The 23,647-nt window shown below is 33.8% G+C and overlaps 1 protein-coding gene across 44 annotated transcripts in view; it reads right to left on the bottom strand.

The window, feature by feature from the left end:
* para (sodium voltage-gated channel paralytic) overlaps positions 1-23,647 on the bottom strand; it is a 386,365-nt gene that overhangs the window by 97,300 nt on the left and 265,418 nt on the right. For all 44 annotated transcript variants that reach the window (XM_083141023.1, XM_083141029.1, XM_083141055.1 and 41 more), the window contains 7 exons: positions 18,043-18,248; positions 12,838-12,966; positions 11,144-11,235; positions 7,493-7,705; positions 4,078-4,141; positions 3,447-3,591; positions 1,412-1,576 (listed from right to left, as the gene is read on the bottom strand). In XM_083141023.1, the coding sequence (XP_082997149.1) occupies positions 1,412-1,576; positions 3,447-3,591; positions 4,078-4,141; positions 7,493-7,705; positions 11,144-11,235; positions 12,838-12,966; positions 18,043-18,248 (1,014 nt within the window). The remainder of the gene's footprint in view (positions 1-1,411; positions 1,577-3,446; positions 3,592-4,077; positions 4,142-7,492; positions 7,706-11,143; positions 11,236-12,837; positions 12,967-18,042; positions 18,249-23,647) is intronic.

A 23,647-nucleotide genomic window follows, 5' to 3' on the forward strand; every position in this document is an offset into this window, starting at 1 on the left:
AAGCTAATCAAGAAAGTTGTTGAATTGTCACCCAACACCTTCAAATGATAAGAAGTGATGTAAAATGGGCCTGGCACGTCAAACATAGTCAGCATCAGCAGCAATGACCTGTCTTCAAAGTTCTGGAAGATCATGGTTTCCTCTGTGGTAGAACTCTGCAGACTGCGAACCAAAGCAGTCATCAAGTACGATTTTCACGTCATCTAGGTTTCGAAACTCGTCCTCTTACATGTTTGTCCAGTGAATAGAACAGATGGTAATCTGACGGAGTAATGTCTGGAGAATAAGGTGGATGCATTGCTGTTTCCCAACCAAGGTGAAGAATGGTGTCATGAATGGTGTGGCCTTGCATTATCCCTAAAAAGAGACACCTTTGCAATTCACGAGTGCTGGTGCAATGTTTGCAGTTTCTCATGAACATGTTCCACCTACTGAGAGTACACAAGTGGCCAAGTGGCAGCAGTTTGCAATAACAATCTTTTGATACCATCGTGGTTTTGATTGTTTTGGAATGTGTTGAAGTAATGCTAACCAATGATGTTGGCACCATGGAGCATCGTAAAGGACGTACTTTGCATCAAATGTCAGTACTCTGTCCAGAAAGAGATCATTCTCCAGATGTGACAGCAAGGAAACACAGGTATCTATTGGCGTCGCCTTCTAAGCTGCACTGAAGGGATGTAAGTGGTAACATCGTCACATTGTAATCAAGGGGTCCCAGGTTCGACACTTGGTGGAGGCACATGGCACAGTGGTTCGGATCCTACTTTAAACTGTAGATCCAGTCCCAATTAGCCTTTCTTCACATAAAGTGGATTTACAACAACAATTCAATGAAGGCATGTGAGACCCATTGATCCATCATATATCATATTTCAAGCAAATCGAATGGTTTTTGCACTGACATGAAATTATTCTCCCAAGTCATCACATGTTTGATCACTGCCTGCCTCAACAGCCACCTGTAGAACATCCATGGCTACAGCACGTGGTGCATCTTCGAAGCATTCATCTTCATCCTGGAATTTTTTAAACCACCATTGCATTGTCTGCTCATTCACCACATCATTGCCGAAAGCCTGGCATACTCCCTTGCCTTCTGTTGTTGAGTTTCCTCAAAGCTTAAACTCATACAGCATGCAAGCCCTTATGAAGCACCCTTCCTCACTGATGTTCACATTGAACTGCGCAGACCATAACCTGCTGATTGAGCATGTATAGGCCCAACAACAACTGACTATCATCATATATGTCTAACCTTGGAACTGTGAGCGTGCAGTGTGTGTAACATTCAACATCATCAGAAACTGACAGACTTTTCTTGGTTATCTTATAATTTCAATATATTTTTGATTCAACAAATATTAAAAAATGTATATTTCTCCAATTAATTACAAGAACTGTAACTCACCCTCATCGCCATTTCTTCCATTGCCTCTTCTTCTTCTGCCTTCTTTTGCAACTCGTCGTATGACATGGCGACAATAGCCAAGATCAAATTCACAAGATAGAATGAGCCCAGAAAGATGATAACAATGAAAAATAGCATGTGCCAAGGCCCTGCTGAACGTAGTGTCTAGAAAAAGAGAGATATATATATATTAATTAGCACTCCAGAATAAAATCCTTTATTATTATTATTATTACTATTATTATAGTAGTACAAATTAAGCATTGGTTATCTTGAACATCCAACATACCCCAAAACATGAGGATACCTAACTGTAGGTTTATTTGTGATTCTTCATATTATTTCTTGTTGACTATATATTTTTAAAATGAGCCAGCAGAGGGACATAATTGTTTATTAGTACATGCTAGTTAGAAAAGGGGAAAACTAAAATTTCTCAAATTTAATCATCAATTCTGGCCAATACTTTTCAGAGACTGGGTGTCTCATGGGTTCCACCAAAACCAAGATACTTCTGATGTGTCTAATTATCCCATAAAGTTTGCAAAGTGCATGATTTAATTTAATTTTTCATCAATATTAGTGGCAAAAGTGAATTTCATAATTTCCTCTTTTGTAATTCATCACATATTTTAATGCAAAAATATGGTAGACTGATGTGGTATAATTGCAATGGAATAGTCATATTATTTTTATTTATACATATTCTGAACACAACTTCTAATTGTACAATAACATGAATTGCTAGGAGGAGGAACAATGAACATCCAATTGTATCTGTGTGTTGGCAGAATGCAAATGGGATTCATAAAAGACCCCTGTTTCTTGATTGGTTGACTGATTGATTTAGTTATTTTACTTCCTGTTTTGTGCCTCTTGGCTAATTTGTGAAGATGGGGATGAGTGATGAAATGATGAAATTGGACATTCACAAACAACCAAGCCTGAGCGGGATTTGAAACCGGGACTCCCTGTTTCTTGAGTATGCATTCATAATGTTTTGAATAATAATATTAAGACTTTGCCTACCACTTGTTACACTAGGATTATGCTGGGATATTATTCAGAAAAAAAAACATACAGACAACTAGATCATATCAGAAAGAATCATTACAAGTTTGTGCTACTTTTAAAAAAAAAATAACTAAAATATCTTGTGTTAGAGAGGGTAGAATTAAATTTTGTTTTTTCCTGAATCCTTAACTATTCTACAATTTATTTTGTACAATAAAATACATTTTTGCTGCTAATTTCTTTGTATTTTGTATCCTGCAGTAAGCATTGGAGCAGTGTTGAAACCAGCCACTTTCCTCCAGAGGGGGATTATGGAAGCATGAAGTTACAATGAAATACTAATATTTTAAAATTGCCCTCTACTTTTCATGTGTAATTAAATTAAGTGTAATTAGGTATGATTAACTATCGTTTTCAGAATGAAATTATGAGAATCAAAAAATATTATAGCATTTACAGCAAATTAGACATCTATGCCTTCTACAGCACATATGTGGGTTCCTTGTCCCCCACAGTTGACACCCTCACACAAGCTTGAAGCGTATCTTGATCCATCATATTTCTTAATTCAACATTTATAAAAAAACTGACAATAATTTAACTTCTTTCATTATTTTGACTTTTAATTGTAAAGAGGACAGACAGTGCTTATTACTATGAAAAAAAAAACAACAGAAAACTATGTTCTATGTCAAATTAAAGTGAACAAAAGAAAGCAAAAGTGCACATAGTTGCCACATTTCTTAGCTATTGTCCTAATGTTCTGCCAGGTTATTGAAATTTTCAGGGGGGAGGGGTCTCAATTTCTGGAGGATTTTCCCCCTTGGGCCACCACCTGAATTCGAGACAGAAACATCAAATGTCATCATATGATAGTAATCAATCTGCAAGTAAAGATCTGAATTTCATGCTCACATCTCTTCACTGTCTAGGAATTGCAAATGTTCAAGCCTCTTCATTAGACAAGCAAAAATACAAGCACCCAGAGTTTTGTACAGACAATATTTGCTATTGCACTTACCAATTGATACAAATTTTCCCAGTAATCCTGGGTCATTAACCTGAAGGCTGACAAAAAAGCCCAGCCAAAGCTGTCAAAACTTGTGTACCCGTAGTTGGGGTTGTCACCAAAGCCTTGAAAACACATGTATCCTTCTGGGCATGGCCTGAAAGGAGGAAAAATCACATTTGTTACTTTCAAGTGAAAATCGAAACTTTTACGGATGATGTCCAGTCAATTAGAATAACAAACATGCTGTTTTTCCAATAAAAGAGAAGATGTAGTTTCCTTGGTGTATTTATATACTATTTATCTCCAAGGAACAATCTAGTTGGAGGAAAAAGATAAATTTATTCTCTATTGTATTTATAAATTTTCCATGTTAGAACCCTATTTTTTATGAACTTTTACCAGGTTTTGCATCTATTAATCACAAATTCTTCAGTTAGCTTCTAGGAAAATAATCAAAGTTCCACTGCATTTTGTTCTGAAGAACATATTGGCATGGAACAAGCACACATAGACACCTAAACATTTTTAAAAATTATATTCGATACATTCTCTGTGTTTATGCATTAGATCAAGTTCATAAAATATAAATTAATTTAACAAATGATTTCTAACAGAAAAGTGAAATGATATAAACACATACCCTGCACCAGATGAATTTCCACATAGTGGATATTCCGGTTGCTCCGGTTCTTTATACCAATGACCTTCAAAAGAGAATTTACAATTAGAAATTGAAAAAACATACGGAAGTAATACACAAATTTAGACATTGAGTTAGAATACAAAAAAAGCATCAAAAGATGGAAAAAGAAGCAATGACAGGATAAAATATTTTTCCCTTTATAGTCATAAATTTCACTACCGAGTTCCTGGCCTTGCAACTGGACTTCACTACAGAAGGCACATGGACAACTAGAGTTTTTCTATTCTTTACTTTAATAGTAAAGAATAGTTTTTCTTGTATGTACGCATTGCTTGCATTGTAGAATTATATTCCTGTAGTTTACGGTTATTACAAGCATAAGAAAACAGTTTCTCGTTGTAACATTTCAGGAGAACACACGCTCCCTTCATCAGACATTTATTTTCATTTTGACTAAAGATACAGTTATAACAATGGTTAGCAATTTTTTAAACAAAAAGAATCTGTTATATAATGGATGTTGTCCATGTTATATTGTTGTAATATAGCAGTCTGTTTTATTTTTATTTCAGAAAAAAAAATTGATCACATTATTTTTTATTTAAAATTATCAATCCCAAATATAATCAGGTAATTCAAAGTAGTCATTGTTTTCACAAAGTCTCTTAATGTTTTCTGTTACATTAAATTTTAAAGGCTTACTCCATTTGTGAAAAAGAAGACTCCATACTGGATCTATGTTACCATTTTCATTATTTAATTTATTCCAGTGTTCCTCTGCAATGAACGAAGCTTCCTAGACATTCAACTCTATGTTTCCCGTCAATCTTTTTAAAACCATCCTTTTTTTAATCAAATGCTTCTCTTCGATGATGTGAGCTGACAAACCTGTTCTTGGGTTTAGATTTATAATGTCCAAATCGTGTTTGTGCCATATAATTGCCATTTTCCTTGCTGTTTGTCCTACATAATCTTTTGAACATGAACAACTTATATATTCCTGTGGTTTCCACATCTGGTAGAGAGTTTCTCATTTTGAATTCATTAAATGTACATTCCAAACTTCTTGGTGATCTAAAAACAATTTTGAAATTAAATCTTCTAAAAAATTTTGCAATTTTATGTGAGAATCCCTTGTGGTATGGAATGCACACAAATTTCTTTTCAAAAGATTTTTCATCTTTATCTGTATTTCTCTTCTCCTTTAGTTTTCTTGAGACTTGGTTTATTCTGTTAGTGTGAAAGCAATTTTCTTTTGCTATATTAAAAAGCCTTTCTTCTTCATTTTTGATATCCTTATTATTAGAACATAGTCTTTCTGCTTTCAGAAAAAAAAAATAAGAAATATATTATCCATTGTTATATGTGAATGTTCTGAATTGGCATGGATGTATTTTTCCCCTGCTAATTTTTCCCTATGGACTGATGTTTGAATTGTTGTGTCAGTTGTCTTAATTTTCAGATCCAAGGAAAGAAATTACATTGTTATTCATGGGTTCACAAGTGAATTGTATGTGACAATGTGATTCATTTAACAATTTAAATACGTCCATGATGGTGTTCTCATTTTTAGCATATATAGAATATAATAGTTTTACATTTTCCCGCATTATACTTTCAACGTTCATGGTCCCAACAGCAAAATGGTATAACATTTTCCTGGATTTTAAATTCTTTCAACTCGGTCCCATGAAAAACATAAAGTCGAGGTTTCACTGTACAAATATATGTGAGCCTACATGATGGCATAATGTTAACACTCTTGCCTTGTACTCAAGGGGTTCTGGGTTCGATCCCCAGTGAAGGTACATACTGGTTTAGATCCCAGTTTCAACTGTAGGTCCAGTCTTGATTAGCCTGTTTGTGCATAAAGTGGACTTAAAACAAATGTTGATGAAACTGACATGTATGAATTCTATGGTTAAACTGCAAATCATATTTATTATGTATAACATTTGTAATATTCTGAGATGTCCTGTATCTCTGTTGTACAAAATTGTAGTCCTCACATGTAAATAAAATCATTCAATACATCTAGTATACCGTGCTAAGTATTAATAATAAAAATGAGACAACAATAGCTCACAAGATTATTTTAACACAAACAAAAAAAAACATACAAGTTTCAGATTTACTTACAAAGCTTTCATGTAGGTACAAGCAATTTTTTGACTTTTTATTTGTACTGAATAATAGTTTTAGAGCATGTTTACATAGGAGATGGTGAATTAACCAATACTTGGTATGTAGTCAGCAGACCAAAATCAGAGGATTCCTAAAGACAACCATCCACTTAGTGATAGAGTAACAAGAAAAATTCACCATCGAGAAGAAGAGGCAATAGTTCCAGAAATGTAACATCTTACATTTTCATGACACTTTTGTAACTGTGTCAAGTTACCATGGCATTTTTGGTAAGCAGTAAGTAAATTATGGATGGACAGATATGAAATTTCAAAAATTGAGCAACACTGAAAACTGACAGCGTATGCAGGATTTAATTTTGCAAAAGGCCACCTCTCTCTGTATATCCCTTGTGGAAAAGTTTGTACAAATTTGTCAGTTTCAGAGGAATTTGATATGATTTGAATTTGGTTTAAAGTCCACTTTATGTTTATGCACTGAAAGGCTTATTGGGACTGGACCTACAGTTTAAAGTGGGATCCGAACCACTGTGCCTCCACTGGGTATCAAACCCAGGACCCCTCAGAGGCATTTGACTATGTATATATGGTATTAGGTCTGCAATATATATATATATATATATATATATATATATATATATATATATATATATATATATATATGTATACACACATTCAATTCAAGAACTGAAATAATGGATAATATTGATTTTCATTAACCATTTATTTCTTTTAGTAGTATTTTTACTTTACTGTAGTAAACAGTGAAAAGCATTGAATTAATTTTAAAATACTTTATTAGAGGTAATGTAGTAATAAAAACACAGGCATAGAATTTGAATTGATAAACTTGATGTGCAGATATGTTAAATAATAAAAATACTTCTCTTCATAGTACTATAAAGCATTAACAATTTAAAACAAAGTATTTGTTACAGCAAACACACATCATTTGTGAGGGGTTGCAGATCGTTCAACCTAGCCCCCCCATCCCCCCCTCACATACGTCCTCGGTAATAATGAATATTCTACTGATCCAATATGGCAAACAGTTAATGTATGTATGTATGTATGCAACCCAGTCAGTGCAATGGGTCGTGTCTGTTTTGAAACTTTCACAATCAATGTACCTTCATGTACATTTGCAGCTTTAAACAATTATAAAATGCCAGAATTGAGTACTCAATCATAGTATATTTATAAAAAATATTGGGTCAGCATGCAAAATTATGGTACAAACGATAAGGAACTTAGAAATAAGCACTTACTTTCATTGCTCATAAACTTCACCCAATTCTCGTGTGTAAGATTTCCCCACGAGCCATCTTCAGGGAATTTTTTTATGCACTTCTGGGTGAGGACCCCCATGTATATTTGGAGACCCAATAAGGCAAATACAGAAAGAGAAAACATAGTGAGGATGATCACATCTCGCAGATTCTTCACAGATTCTATTACAGCACCTACGATGGTCTTCAATCCTGAAATGAAATGTTTACATTTAGTAACCTTGAACACAATATAGCATGCAGATTGTACTTGTTTTAAAACCTTTTTTTAAATTAACAAAGATATAAAATAAATAATGTTCAATGTCATGATAATGGAATAGGGCTTAAAATGCAACATTAATGAGTTACCACTAGAGTTGATGGAAATGTATCTTTATTGTAAAGTATCGGCAGGATACTATTTACCAATACCAGCTGATACCTTTCTGGCATTTTGCTCTTTCGCAGGGGTCCACAAAAAATATCAAATGACATTTCATGGAATCTAAATGTCCTGGATGTTACACAAAATTCAAAGTTTCTATTTACTTTTGCATCAATATTATGTGAAAAACTGTGTTTTGTGTGATTACACAACAGGTATTTCAATATTCTGATGTAAGGTAAGGTAAAAGGTAAAGTTCCCTGCTCACATTGCACTGTGCAATGAAAGCACATAGGTGGATCTGAAGACAGGGTCCCACACATTCTCAATCTTAGTCATGTTTGGAAGCATGCCATGCCCCAGTCATCCTTATCCCTCAGGTATCCATTTATTTGAGGCTGGTTGAACCCCAGAACCATTTTATGCAGTGACAAGGCTGGAAAATCCCAACCTGGGATCATCCATCCTGGGAATCGAATTTGGGTTTCCACCCTACCAACTAGACTACCAAGGCTCCACAATATTCTGAAGAAATTCTTGAATATTTTCAAGCCCAACTGTCGTAAATTGATTGAGTTTAATACAGGGTGGATAAAAATCATTATAGTTGATTTTTTAATTTAAATCAGATTTTTTAATTTTTTTTAGGAAACATGCTTAAAATTGCTTCTATGGTTCTTGACACAGTAGATATATATATTTGTTTTTTATAGAAAGGCAATTTCTAGTAAACTACCCAATAAAATATTTTAATAGTTTGATTAAAGCAAATAAAAAATATATGTAAACCTACATTTTTCTGTTTATGATACTGTATATATGGAAATGTTTGTTGAGTGTGTTAATAAAACTATAATCATTTCAGCAACTTTTCTTGCAGTGAAAATAAAATATTTTGAATGTGTTCTATAATTGTAACTTAAAATCTTTTTTATAGTTCTTGTAGCTGAACTTTGGCAATGTTTAAATGATATTGCGTAAAATATCAGCTGCCATGTTTATTTAGAGTTTAATGATGATAACACTATTTACGGTTTAATATGATTAGTATTTTGTATAGTTTTCTACACAAAATGTTTGTTATTCTTGCCTATAAGAATTATTGAATTTTAAATCAAGAGGATTTAAGTGTGTTTACAGTTTAAATATTACATTTCATTTCATATGAGCTTCACTCCATCAGTACATGTATTTCGTTTTCTTTCTTTTCCTTTCTTAGAGCCTAATAAACAACATTAAATGATTATGAGATTAATGTACTTTCACCAAAAGTGATTCTGATATCTACTAAATCCTTATGTACATTCTATAAAGAATTATTTAAAGTGATTCTTTTTTTAAAAAAATCAACCTGATCTAAATCTTGATTTAAATCAATGCACCTTATAATTTAAGAGGAATACTCACTCACTGACGGTAATAAATATTTGGAAACTATTTAATTGTTACCATTTTGATGGGTATCAGTTCAAAGTTTGAACAATATAGGTTCACTATACCTATATCACTATAGAAAGATTCTGTCAGCAAGTACACTAATTAACCTTCACATTCCCAAGGTGCATTCTGCAGAAACTATACATGTAATGCTCATGGACCTTACGTTTTCACAATTGCAATAAAATGGAAAAATACGGATTGTTGTCAGAAGTCGTCATTCAGGGTGTTTACTAAAATAACTAAAATTCTTTACTTTATCTTGACTTTCCTCTTCTTTTCTTAAACATTTTTTTTAATCGCCTCCTACCTAGATATAGCTAGAAATTAAGAAAACAGCTATCTTTATTCAATGAAGAACCCCTCCCTCGAGGTCGGCTAAGGTGAAAACTGAAGCAGTACTTCAACAAGGGATTTAGACTTGCTTTAGTTATTAATGCATGTAAAACTTTTATGCTTCAGACTTCGTCCTGGATGGGGGATAGCAACATTACTTTCTTTAATATTTTTTACAAAACTTCATGCATACAAGAATGCAATTCTTAAGAAACAAAGTGAACAAATCGTAACAAGAACTCAATACAATTTTAAAGGTAAAATGTTCCCCTGTGCTTAGTACCATGCCATGAAGGCGTATAGGGGTGTGGGTGTAATGCCCCACACTTTCTTGATCCGGTCGTGGGTGGAGGTGATGTGATCAGTATCATGCCCCTGACCGCCTTTACCCCCCAGGGTTTCCCCCAGGTACCCACATTATTCGACACTGGAAGCCGGGGCCGCTTCCAACGTTAGAAAAGTTTCCGGATTTGAACCGGCCGGGATCGAACCCAGGACCTTTAGCATGGTAGTCAGATGCATTACCGACTGAGCCACCGTGGCCACAAAGAAGAAAGAAAAGAGGAAGGAAGGAGTCCAGGAGATAAGTAATCTGTCTAGGTCCATTAGACGTTTACCAGGTACCTGTCAATCACCTGTCAGTTATTGTCAATTACCTGTCATGAGATTCTACACTCAGGAATTCCTGAAATGAAATGTTCTAAGATAAGGACTGGTGCCTTCATGTTGTTTTGTGTATGGACCCTGTCTGGGAGTGTATATATAAGATGATGTTTTGAAACTTTCATTTATTTGTTGTGAAGTTTCGTCTGAAGAAGACCCTGCTAGAGGGTGGAAACGTTACATTTTTATGTATATTTTTATACTATAAAAGTTTGCCTTGGTCAGCATTTTAATGTTTTATGAACATGGAAACAAGGCTTTAACAGTGTTATCCTTTTATAAGTCTCTCAATTGATGGTTTACAATGAAAAGGTACATGTGAATCTAATTTGTAAAAATTCAGTTGGCTAACTCTATTGTTAGTTGTTTTATAGCCATTAATCTTGGAATAAATGAACGAAATATCACTTGTTGTGTAAGTAGTATAAATCAGGTTTTAATTAAAATGAAGCATTTTGTGTGTGTGTGTGTGTGTGTGAGTGTGTACACTTTTCCATAGTGAGAGGGGTAAACAAGGGTTTTTGAATGCAACAATAATCTAAAATTCTTGCAGTTTTTCCATGCCTCTAGCATTTTCAATTTCTGGGTGACTCTTCCAAGAAATACAAACTGAATATCTTTTTTTAAAAAATAATAACTGCTTTTGTTGGCTCGAGGTCCAGAGGAATCTTAGCCCCGTTCTATGAGGAGGAAGACTGAATGTTACAACACGACCTGCAAAATGGACACTGCAAGTCATTTAGAAACATGTTTTGCAAGCAAAATTTCCTAGTGCGAGCATCAATCTGTATATTATTTTATTATATGACTTTGTAGGGTTCACGTACCTGGCACAATGGCTACAGTCTTCAAGGCTCGAAGAACCCTAAATGTTCTCAAGGCTGCCAAGTTCCCCAGATCTATTCCCATGGTAACATAACTGTAATAGGATCATTTCACACAATTATGCAACATGAAACAACAGACTTTCTCCTTCAGTAAACAAGAAATACCTGGCTATTTGTAAAGAAATTGGTTTTGTTGCTTATATATAACTAAAAAATGTATCAAACACTATTTCTTCATGTTTCATAAAAAGTGTTACATATTGATACCATGCTGTCACCAAATGATTGAAATCAATAGGTAATAATTTTCACGAAACATCGTATAACAGTGTTGTAATGAGTGTGAATCAATAAACATGATTTCTCCGACTATAACAGGGTTATATATTTATCTTCAGGGTGATATGTCTTCAAAGTTTATTGCATTTTGGGAATCTACTTTTTTAAAGTAAAGCTATCTAACAATGCATTTATAAAATAATTTTAATTGCCATATGGTTGAACTATATTCAGACAGGCTACTGGCAGGTAACAGACGAACATCACACTATTTCCATGAATAATAAGACTAACACTAAAATTAAGAGCTAAAAGAAGAATTTAGACTTCAGACTACAAAGTTGATAATCCTGAGTTTCAAAAAATTAATATTATAAGAATACATGTTCATTGTCATTTACTAAATATGATTTTTTTTAAATTTATGGTAACTTTCTTTAAAGTTTTACTGTAATATTCTGTGTCCAATCAATTACTATTCATCAATTCTCCAAGTTATTGTTTCTTTTAGACGGAAACAAAAACATTTGCCTCTATTCAATTATAATTATGATACGTCAGCTATAAACTTAGTAAATGAGTAATTTGTTCATTATGAGTACACAGTAAGTAGACTTTGGACATTTTCATTGAGATTGTATTTCCTAATGTATTCTAAAGTAGCATATCTTAATTATGATAGTTTTGGTGGGTGCTTATAGAGGGATTATGTCCTTGTCTCATCTAGTTGATTGTATTTTTCTCATTCACCATTAATCCTTCCATTTGCATTATCATAATTTTACTTTTCTGCCTCTTTAGGCAAACTGAAATTAGGTTGAATGATGGTTAGATGAAATTAATGAAGAAACACTTTCTACAGAACAGCCATGCCCAGGACAGGATTCAAACCCAGTTCATCACTGAATGCAACTCAGCAACAGAAGTGCTTATTAATTCTTACAGTTTATCTAGTTTTATCACATTACGAATGCAATCTTGTATGATAAAAGCACTTGCAAATGGGTGTTTAAATGGTGAAATAATCAGACAGGAGACAATGCAAAGAATATTTTGATTGTTTTCAAAATATTGTTCTGCTTCCGTCGTGTGTGAATAGAACATATATGTGTATTCGTATTGAAGAACATGTTGTTTATCTTGTTAAATATTTGATCATACCCCAGTGAACTCGTCACTGAACTGCAAAACGATGTTTGATATTCTTAACAATATATTTATGGATCACCTTATATTATTTTCTCCACTTAAAGTTATTAATAAAATAAAGTAACCTGTCAGAATGAAGTCTGAGAAGCTAAGAAACGTCTACAGTAATAGTAAAGGTAAATATTCAGAAAACTACAGCTACACACAGAAGACTACTCTACATAGCTCTAGCCAGTCCTTGCTTTCTACCGAAAACAACTACTCACGCTAAAGCTATAACTACGAAGTCCAACCAGTTCCATGCATCTCTAAGGTACGTAAATGGTTGAAGTATGAACCCTCGTGCCATCACCTTAACAGCAGACTCAAAGGTGTAGATGCCAGTAAAAATTACTCTGCAAGAAAAGGTTTCTGTGTTAGCTTTTTTCCTATGTCCTGGTCTGCTTAGTTTAGTAGTCATGGAGTATTTGTTTCCTTTTTGGTAATTATTCAGGGTTGCTACGATTTTTTTGATTATAAAATTACCTGACATTTTTAGGTTTTCCAGTAAAAAAATGAAATTTTCCCAGACATGTTTATCGTCATGATTTTTGCTTTTGAACCTTGTGTTTTTCAATTAAATATATAATCTGTTAATTATTATGAATATTCACATTAAATACTTTTTTCTAGCAAATTTCATTCTACACACACAAGAACACGTGAAAATTTGAAGAGTAAAATCTAAAATTGCAATCGGTATCAATTGTATCGCGTGCATCTAGCCTTCAGGCTAAGGTAACAGAGGTACACTATTTCACCATAACAGATCTTCACAATATAAAAACAACAGAAAAAGTTCATAAACGATACACAATTTTTCATTTTCTGGCGGATTTACAGTGTCGTAGAAAATGCTGCTTTTTTGCATACATTTATAAGTACACAGCATCTGGATAAATTTTTGTTGCATATAGGCATACCTTTCTGATAATTATGTTCATATTGTCAATGTAGTTTAGTTATCAATCAGATATCTGGACTGTAAGTTTTACTTTGATATTCTTTCTAATATCTAGTATTACCGTGCGTCCATTTCGATCTGCAGCCGAGAGATCGGGAGAAGCGTGGTGGGCGGCACTGACGGAGATGCCGACATTTGCGGCATGAAATGCCCGCTTATTTTTATGGACATATGCAGACATTTATATAAATATTGCAAAACGAGCACTAACCTGTGTTATAAGAGTATGGTTTTAATTTTAGTAGCTTAGTGACTGTATGTGCCGATGATTTTGACACGCCCACCTCTTGTGAAACACGGCGTAGAGGTTTGTTTGGAGAACGTTCTAACGCTGCACCAATATCATCGAGTTTTGCTTCGGTTAGAATCCGTCGTTTTTGCTTAGGTGTTTTAAAATTTAACGATACAGTTTCTCGTAATTTAAGGACAAGATGTCTAACCGTATCTCTGTGTGGAGTTAAAACGCATGGGAATTTCTGTACAAATTACCTACACACGTCTCGACATGAGTTGGTTTTCACGTAGGTACGTGTCATACATAAAAAAATCTTTGTTCTAACGTGAATCTTGCGGCTGGCATTCCAATCGTCTCACTGACACGTCACACATACACACTACAATAACACAAACAAGTAACTGCAAGTAACCAAGAATAACACTCTTGCGCACAGTACGAAATTAACACGCTCTTGGTTTACATTGCTCGCCACTATATTTACAACTCTGTCTTCATCTAGTCGCGAAGGAACAAAAAACTCGAGCTTGGAGATTTCGGATTGCAAGGAAGCTCACGAACACTATTGACTTTTAACGGTTTCTTCTACAGCGTAATCTTGATACAGTGTTGCACATTCAAAACCTCCAAACGATCCCCATCGGCACAAAACTCTTTCAAGGATATAAACTTAAGCAGGACGTTACTGGTCAAAACTATGATTAAAATGTTTTATTATCTGTGGCTCTTAACATCGTTTCTAAAGCGTATTTATTTGTGCATATAAGAGCAGAACTTGGATGAATTACAGAAGAACTTTTGCATGTTATAAAACAGGTTAGTGATCGTTTTGCAATATTTATATAAATGTCTGCATATGTCTATAAAAATAAGCGGGCATTACAGGCCGCAAATGTCGGCATCTCCGTCAGCGCCGCCCGCCATGCTTCTCCCAATCTCTCGGCTGCAGATCGAAATGAACGCACGGTATAAAAGTGAAAGTTTGTTACAGAAATTCGAAGGAACCATAATTTTGCACAAGACTGAGAATCATAAGAACAAAAGAAACAAGTTTCTAAACTGAATCCTTTTTGAGTGTGGAATCACAAGAACGGAATGCAGAAGTGAAAGTGAACTGCTTGTTCATTTTGCAACTTTTTCTCTTGCAGACTCCAAAATGCACATAAATTCCAGATGATCTGCAAAATTCCCTGGCATTTTCCTGTTTTCCAGACTTGTAGCAACCCTATTATTATTAATATTGCTCCAATCTGGCTAGCACTGGTAAAATTATATGAGATATTGGATTGCATTAAATATAAACAGACGAGACTTCTAGATAACCTAGTTAGATGTGCATTCTTCATTAATTAATTCTCATTATTATTTATTACTCTTGAAAATATAAAATACCTTCCATTCTGAAATCAAGTTTTGATGCTGTTGAATTTTGATATTTCTTAAAAAGAAACTATATTATACGTCAATTCTAAATTGGCAAAAGTTTCTTTTGCTATGATTTGTCTAGAAAGACAGATTAATTGGTTCTTTCTTGGTACTTGCTAATATAAACCCACTAGTTTGTTGGTAAATTGCCAATAATTTCATTGATGCAATATTCCAATAAAGAATCTCAATTAGTTCCAAATTCTGGCATTAAATTATTTTTTTAAATTGATATAAAGGAATCATTCATACATAATGGGCATTAAATAAATGTCTAAATGCAGAGTTATGTTTTCTTAGATAAAACCTATTACTGTGACCTGATCACATACATTAATCCAATCCAGTTCTTCACAAAACATTTGCAATTTTATCACATCAGTACAATATTGGCCATTGTCAATCCTTGATGGCATAATGGTAACGCCACCACCTTGTAATCAAGGAGTTCCAAGTTCAATACCTGATGGAGGCACATAGTGGTTTGGATCCTACTTCAAACTGTATGTTCTGTCTGATTAACCTATCTGTGTATAAAGTGGACAAACTTTACCAACTTTGAAAATATTGGTTATCAGCCCATCCTTAATATTTATATATTACACTTCTATTCCTTTTAACTGTGTTTTTTCTTGAGGTAATTTCAAAAAACTCGAAATACATTGGGAAATTTTCAACAAATATTTTTTTCCCAGGAATCTTATACACACAGACATTCTGCTCTCGGAATGGTGGTGCAAGTAAAACTCATTCTTGCATTATGTCCTTACACTGACTATATTCGCAGTTTGTTGTAAGCACCAGTAATAGCATTGTCAATGAAACATTGTCATACTTTTATTTTCATGACAGTCTCTGTTTTAAATCAGTCTGCTGTGACTACACACACACATACAACATAATGAAACACATAAAGAACACAAAACATAAAATTTAAGAACTGCAAAAACAGAGATTAATTATCTGAATGGCTTATGTAACCACTAATCAGTAACAACAAACTAGGCTACAGCTATCAATTCTATAATCTTAAATTAAATTTCTAATTTAACTACATCAGACACTATATGTAGCTAATAAACTATATTAACTTTACTATACTCTAAGGGGAGTTGTTCAAGGGATATACATTTCCTTAGTGCGCAATATATTTTTTATGAATTTTCTATATATACACGAAAACAACGTACACTAAGCTAAATGTTTGTAATTCTAAGGAAAGCCTTGGTTTTCTTTTTTTGTGAATGTTAAAGAAATTGATGTAATATGAATTTATAACTGAGGCACAAAATGGATTGTAAAACAAGGGCGTTACATTCAGGTTGACATATGTCAAAATGGAAATGTATCTTCCTACTAGTCCTTTTTTGGAGACACTGTTTACAGAAGAAGTACATAATTTTCTCTTGTTTTGAAAACATTTTCCCTATCAAATGAATCCAAGAAAATGTACATAGAAAAAGAACATAGCCCTAAGAAAATGTCAACATAGAGCTATGTTCGTACATATCTTGCTGTGTGCAAAAGGTAAACCACTGTAAATTCCAGAAATGGCTAAGCTGTTTTCTAACATTCATTCAGCTAAAGTTTGAAATAATTCTACACTGAATGAGACTAGGAATTCGAAAAAACCCTGTCTTCCACTCCTAGCTTGAATGAACTGAAGAAAAACTAAGAAAACATCAATCAGAGCGGCCAGCAGTGAGATTTGATCCTATGACTAATGTAATGCATAGCACTTTGCATAAAGTTTGCCCTATTCTTCTTTGTAAACATATGCAATGAAGGAAGATACTTGGTTTACATTTAGAAAAACTTTCTTGTTGGAGCTCATTTTTATTGCTACAATTCCACCTCTAAGGTGATTTAGTGAATAATCAAGGAATGCTTAATACTTTAATACTGTTGTATCTGAAAATTATTCTTGCAAAATTATTTGAAAAACAGTACACTAATAATTTACTGCAGGTACTTCTTGTGCTGCTAAGTCTACAGTGAGAATATTTTTTTTCTTTTTCTGAAGACATAAATTGCAACAGATGCACAAAGTGTTTCTTTAATTTCACAATCACACACAAACTATCCGCCTATACTTATGGAAGTAGGAACTTACATAAAATAAATGTTTATTCTTAAAGTCAAATTATTTATGTATATTCTTTAAACTGATTTAACTCACCCAACATATCCACTACTAATTTTTTCATAATAAAAATTTACTTCTTTAAAAAGTGTTTGGTCTAAAGTATAACTTTTACTATTTCAATTTTTTTCACAGCTTCCGTAATTATCAAAAATAATTTGAAAAATAGTGATGTTCCATAGTTCTTCAAGTTGCTTATAAATTGCCATTGTAACATTTAATTCATAACAGGAATCTCAAATCACTGTAAATAATATCCATAATTACATAAATTACTATAGTATGCAAGGGAAATTAAGGAAAATATAACAAGTGTTTTTCCTGTATATCTTTACATTCAAGATTGTTGGCTTGATTGGCTGAAAGCTGAGGAAATACACGTATGTTTGCCGTAAACTACGCCTCCCATAATGTACATCCTAAAGCTTTTCTGTTTCTTGTATTATCAACAAAGTACATTTTGGAAAGGGTTTTAATATTTCAACGGCTAATTTCACTTATCTAAAACTCATGATAACACACAGAAACTTCTTCACCTCTCATAATATTATTTGCAGTATGTGTCTAATACATTTAAAAGTATATAATCTATTTTTAAATATAGAAATTCTGAGCAAGTGTGAATGCTTTTAAATATGAACATTTACCTTGCCCATGCTACTTACTCTGTGGATTCGATGGTGGGAGACGGAGGCATGATCATGAGAATACAGTTGACCAAAATGGTGGTGATAATGAACAAGGAGAAAAGGGGATGCACCAGAATGTAGATGGCAACTCGGCGAATTGGGTTAAATGGATCTAAGATCCACATAGCATCTGTGGCACTAAACCGAAAAATGTCTTTTCCTTTACTAACAACAATGAATGTCTGAAAAAGAAAGAAAAAATAATTACTTACATGCAGTGAAGCATGATTAAAGTTAGCACAAGTTAACATTACTGCAAAAATATGTTCTACTCCTCAATCTTATCTTTAGAAAAGATCTGAATTACCAAAGCAATTTTATTATTTGTAAAGCGTATAACAGGATAATCATCAATATGTTGTAACATTTTTGTAAATCAAAACTTGAACAAAGAATTTTCTTGTGAAGTTTTCTAACTACTAATTGAGCTAATCATTTTGTGACATTAGGCAAGAAGAACTTATAATAATTATTATTAGGTAAATGTGGTTACACAGACCATTTGCAAAGATTTACCGCAAACAAGTACATTTTACATAACATGCATTAAAATATCATCATAAATGTGACTGAATGACTCTTATAATGTTCTATCCCTGCTTTTTAACTTTCAAAACTCACTTCTAATAACCTAACTGGTGAAACCTTTATTCACATATTTTTAGTGATTTCTTCAAATGCATATAAGTCAACAATTATGAAGTTACCAAATGTTGCGCTACAAGTGTATATCAAACTATCAGTGTTACTACAGGGAAATCTACGCAGAAGTTTTGCATTACGTGGATATCAAAAATGTCACAATGGAACATATAAAGTCCCGTACAGAAATTGTCATTTCCTGTCAGTTGCTTTCTTCATCATGATTTTGACTACTTATATTTTTCTATGGTGGTCATTACTTGTATGTTTCAATACAGCTTCCTTCAACATCTGCATACTTCAGCATTCTTGCTTATATCTTCGTTGATAATTTCACACATGCACTTTACGCCCACATTACATCATGTGCACAATGAGGTAAAAAATTCACTTCTGGTCTGATGTTTGAAGATGGAGAAAGGTTTTGCTTTCAATCATAAGGTACATTGACTATTTTTTATTAAATCCATAATTAGTTGTTGTGCGAATTGCTCACTGATTTCAATTCAACACGTATTCTAAAATACAAAACCTTTTTTTTTTACTTACGTTTCATGAGTATCTGGTTTTCCAATGAACGACGTTTCGAGAACAACTGTTCCCTTCTTCAGGTTCTTAAGTTACATAGGCTATCCAATTCTATTCTCCCAAAATTCCAGGAACAAGGATATAGGTTTGGTTATTAATATAGGAAAAATTGAGATCCATACTAAAACCCTTTAAAACTTCCAAGGCCTTCGTTATTGTTAAAAACACAGTGTAAAACCATCTCAGGCTAAAAGAACCCTTTCTACTTAAAAAGATAAAATTATAAAACGCGACCTCCAATTTTACTCCCTTGTACTGACTGTAGGATGCCTCCTCAACGAATTTGTATCCTTGTTCCTGGAATTTTGAGAGAAAAGAATTGACGTGGTTATGGTGTATTTTGGATAGCCTATGTAACTTAAGAACCTGAAGAAGGGAACAGTTGTTCTCGAAATGTCGTTCATTGGAAAACCAGATACTCACAAAACGTAAGTAAAAAAAGTTTTTTTTTATTTTAGAATACGTGTCGAATATATATTTGATTAATCTTACTAAACTTTACTAGTAAATTATGGAGTGTTATATTTCAAACATGTGGTGCAAAAGGGAAAATGAAATGTGGACAAGATTTCTAATTTAACTTTCAGTTCAAGGTCTGCAATAACAATCTTGTTAACGAAGTGCTTCTTGTAATCAGTTCTTTTCATTGCCAGGATGGCTTCAAAGAAAAAGAGAAACGGCATTTATGCTATACAAGATCCTACTTGGGAACTGTGCCCTGTAATCAAATTGCATCATTTCTTCCACTTTGTTTGTCTTCGTCTTTCATCTTAGTTGCTCTTGGCTCAAAATGAAGAGGCTGTCAAATGAGTTGCCTTTGCAATTCATCATAATTTAGAGTTTTTCCAGTGAGGGTATAGGATGAGCAGGTTCAGTTATACATGTTGTGGTGTGCCAATAAGAGAAGAGTTCATGAGTGTTATACCTTCCAAGTTGACAGAGTTTAAGAAGATATTGCTGTGTGGAGATAGATCGTGTTTTGTCATTGTCTTCTATGGACTTCTTGTAACATGGAGTTATAAGCTACAATAAATTTTGTATAAGTTACCCTTTTGCCTAATTAATGATTATTACAATTGGCGATGAGGATGGGATAAAAATTAAAACAAGAATACTATGCGTAAGAAGATTTGGATGATAATGAATATTTAGCTAGGAAATATCGAGGTTAGTAATCATGTAAAGTTTTTTTAAGAGTTTGATGTGGAGTACAGCAACTATCAAACTTACATTGAGAGGTTTGACCAATTCTGTTTGGCAAATAATTTTGTGCCAGAGAAAAGAGTATGTACATTAATTTCCGTAGCTGGAAGAGTGTACGATATCCTCAGCAATTTAGTTGCACCACCAAAGTGTCACACAAGACATATGAAGAATAACGTAGCTTGATGCAAAATCATTAATTAGGCAAAATGGTAACTTATACATAATTTCCTGTAAGTTATTACTTAGCATCACATTTTTCCACTTTTGGCTAAGAACGACAACAAGTGATTAAGTACAATTGATGCTGAAGTGATATTCTCAAAGAACACCCAGACCAAGAACTTTGGTGTAAAGATTGAAGGCAGAGGTTTAAGCAGAATTTTCTATCTGGGGGGTGGGGGTGTAAGTATAAATCTAGAGCCAGCATGACTATAAATTTAGGGGGGTGCTGAGGGAATTTAAGGACTGTTGGGAGCATGTGAATAAATCACCAATCGAAGGTCGACCACTTAACGCAACCAGCCACTGATCTGGCTAAATTTATGTATTTTTGCACTCTTAGAACATATTTTGTACAAAACACCACAATATAGATCAGAATATTAAAATTAGTAGTTCATATAACTTTGCATGGTCATAATAGAACAAATTATTTCTATGTTTGTTACTTATTATCTTTTGTGTCATCACAACAAACAGATTTATGAAATTTAACTAACACATTATTCAAGACATTAAAAGTCAAAATACATAACTATCGATCTAATAACAATTCAAGTTATTTTTAAATAGATACTTCTCATGTAACATTCCTTTTCTTATGTAATTGCATATTAATTGTCTCACAACTGCATGCATTGTAAGTAGGGAGCAGATTTTTAGGTAAAAACATTTTTTTCCTTGCTTCACAGGAGTCAGTCATATGTAGGAGTACTGATCATATGGCTGCAATGTAATCTGCCAAGTCTTATTTGACATAAAAATGCATAATTTTACCTTTAGCACATAACACACATATTTCTAGAGAAATAACATAAAATGTACATATTTTAGACATTCCAGACAAAATAAAGTTGTCAAATTCTTTGTGTAGGCCTAAACACATATTTTGGAATTAATGCACGATATGGATGAGAGACCCAGGTTCGATCCCCAGCAGGAGATAACCAGGATTTTTTCCACATATTCAAGTGGCTCCGGTGCCCACCCAGCATCGTATAAAGTAGGTACCTGGAGGAAACTCCGAGGGGTAAGGGTGGCCAGGGGTGTGGTGTTGATCACATCACCCCCACCTTCAGCCGTGATCAAGAATGTGTGGGGCCCTAACTCCACACCCCCTATACGTCTTAATGGTGTGGTGCAAAAGTGCAAGGGAGCACTTTTTTTTTTTAATTGACGAAATACTTTGTGATACTTCAAGATTTATTGAAAGATGGATGTTTACAAAACGATTTGTGGTTTATGTCTGCAAATTTAAGCTTTTTGTGTGGCATGGTAGAAAAACTGGAAACTTCCACACAGCAGTGAAGGACGTTAGCACATTTGAAAGGAAATTGACTCTATGACGGACACACTTGCAGGTGCTTAGACCTTGGAGACAAATTCCGAACTCTGTTGTCTGAAAAAAAAAAAAAAAAAAAAAAGGCCCAAGTTCCATTTGTTTTATTGGGATTTCATTATGCTATGAATACAATTTTTACATGGTTCGATTTCGATGTACGTCTGTTAACACATACTGCGGAGATTTAGCGATTACTTAAGGTTTTGTTCAATATATGCTTTCATGGTTAGGTTTGGTTACCTTAGCATTAACATAAAGTCCCTAAATGCATTCTACTAAGGTTCCGATTTACTTCTACATTCATTACCACGCTTCTACGATATTTGCTGTCGCTTGTCGACGGAGAATATCTTGTCTATGAGGAGAAGTGCGTAAGGTAATATTAAAGTTGTTTTTTTTTTCAACATAAATAACTTTTTTTTCGAGTCCAAACAGTGCTCATAACTTTAAGGAAGGTTCATATTTCGTGTGACAATTCTTTGTGCTAGGAGAAATCATACTCGTTCCGAAATCATAAAACAATCGGAACCGTTACATTAAAAACAAGGGTTATCAGTTCAATTCAATTCAATTTTCCTTTATTACAGGGCGAGGTTCAGCCTGTGGCTATGTAAAGTTGCTCAGGATATAGAGTGTACGTGCAGATGAAACTGGTGGTGTAAGCATGCATGACATCGTTTTCACAATACAAGTCATTGTTCAAAGATAATCGGCGTGCATTTTCAATAGAAAATTTGTAAATGTTCTTTGATTTTCATTGAAATCAACAGAATGCAACACGCAACTAACGTCCTGCTGTCGCTGTTGAGTATTCTAGAATTTTGAATGGAAATATCTCTGACTTTTAACCACATATTTCCACTATTTTCGCAACACAAAACATAAATGACTTTTCAGTTTTCTAGCATCTAAATATCTGCTCCCTAATAATAACATGTCAGGTTCAGATAAAAACAAATATGCGAGATGCGCCGATAGTTTTCAAACAAATCATATTTCAGTGTTGCCGCAATCAGAATGCACAACTTCCTTTTTAAGGTGCAACATTTCCCCATTTCATCCAAATGTTCCCTTCATTTTGGAACAAATTTGACATCGCCATCACAAACAGCCCCAGGAAGGGCAGCAAGGCAGGGACGGCGCTAGAGGGGGCTAGGGGGTTGAAGCCCCCTCAAACCAGGCCTCAGCCCACCCGGTAGCCCCCCTAGATTTTTGTAGTATGGTAGACGCATTTCAACCGAAAACTTAAAAAGTAAAATTTCCATTTTCTGTTATGAAACTCCCATTGGGGCAAGTACAATGTTCAAGTACATTTTTTAGTTCGATTAGATCGCAATCACTTTATTACGATGTGTTCTGAAATCAATGGGCCACAGGCCATTCGATACTAAGTAATTTGCTAAGTAATTTTATTGCTGATATATAATGCCTATAACATGTAGTATATTTTAGTTTCAATATTGACACGGGCAATATAAACTGATTTAGTAGTGTAAACTCGACTTGAAATGAAAAACCAAATAATAACATTTTTTTAATGTACTGTAGAAGGGAGGATTCTTCCTCTGATTGGGAATTAAACTT

The sequence above is a fragment of the Lepisma saccharinum genome, chromosome 19, assembly GCF_977018435.1.
Source record: "Lepisma saccharinum chromosome 19, izLepSacc3.1, whole genome shotgun sequence".
In the NCBI taxonomy this organism is placed as follows: Eukaryota; Metazoa; Arthropoda; class Insecta; order Zygentoma; family Lepismatidae; genus Lepisma; species Lepisma saccharinum.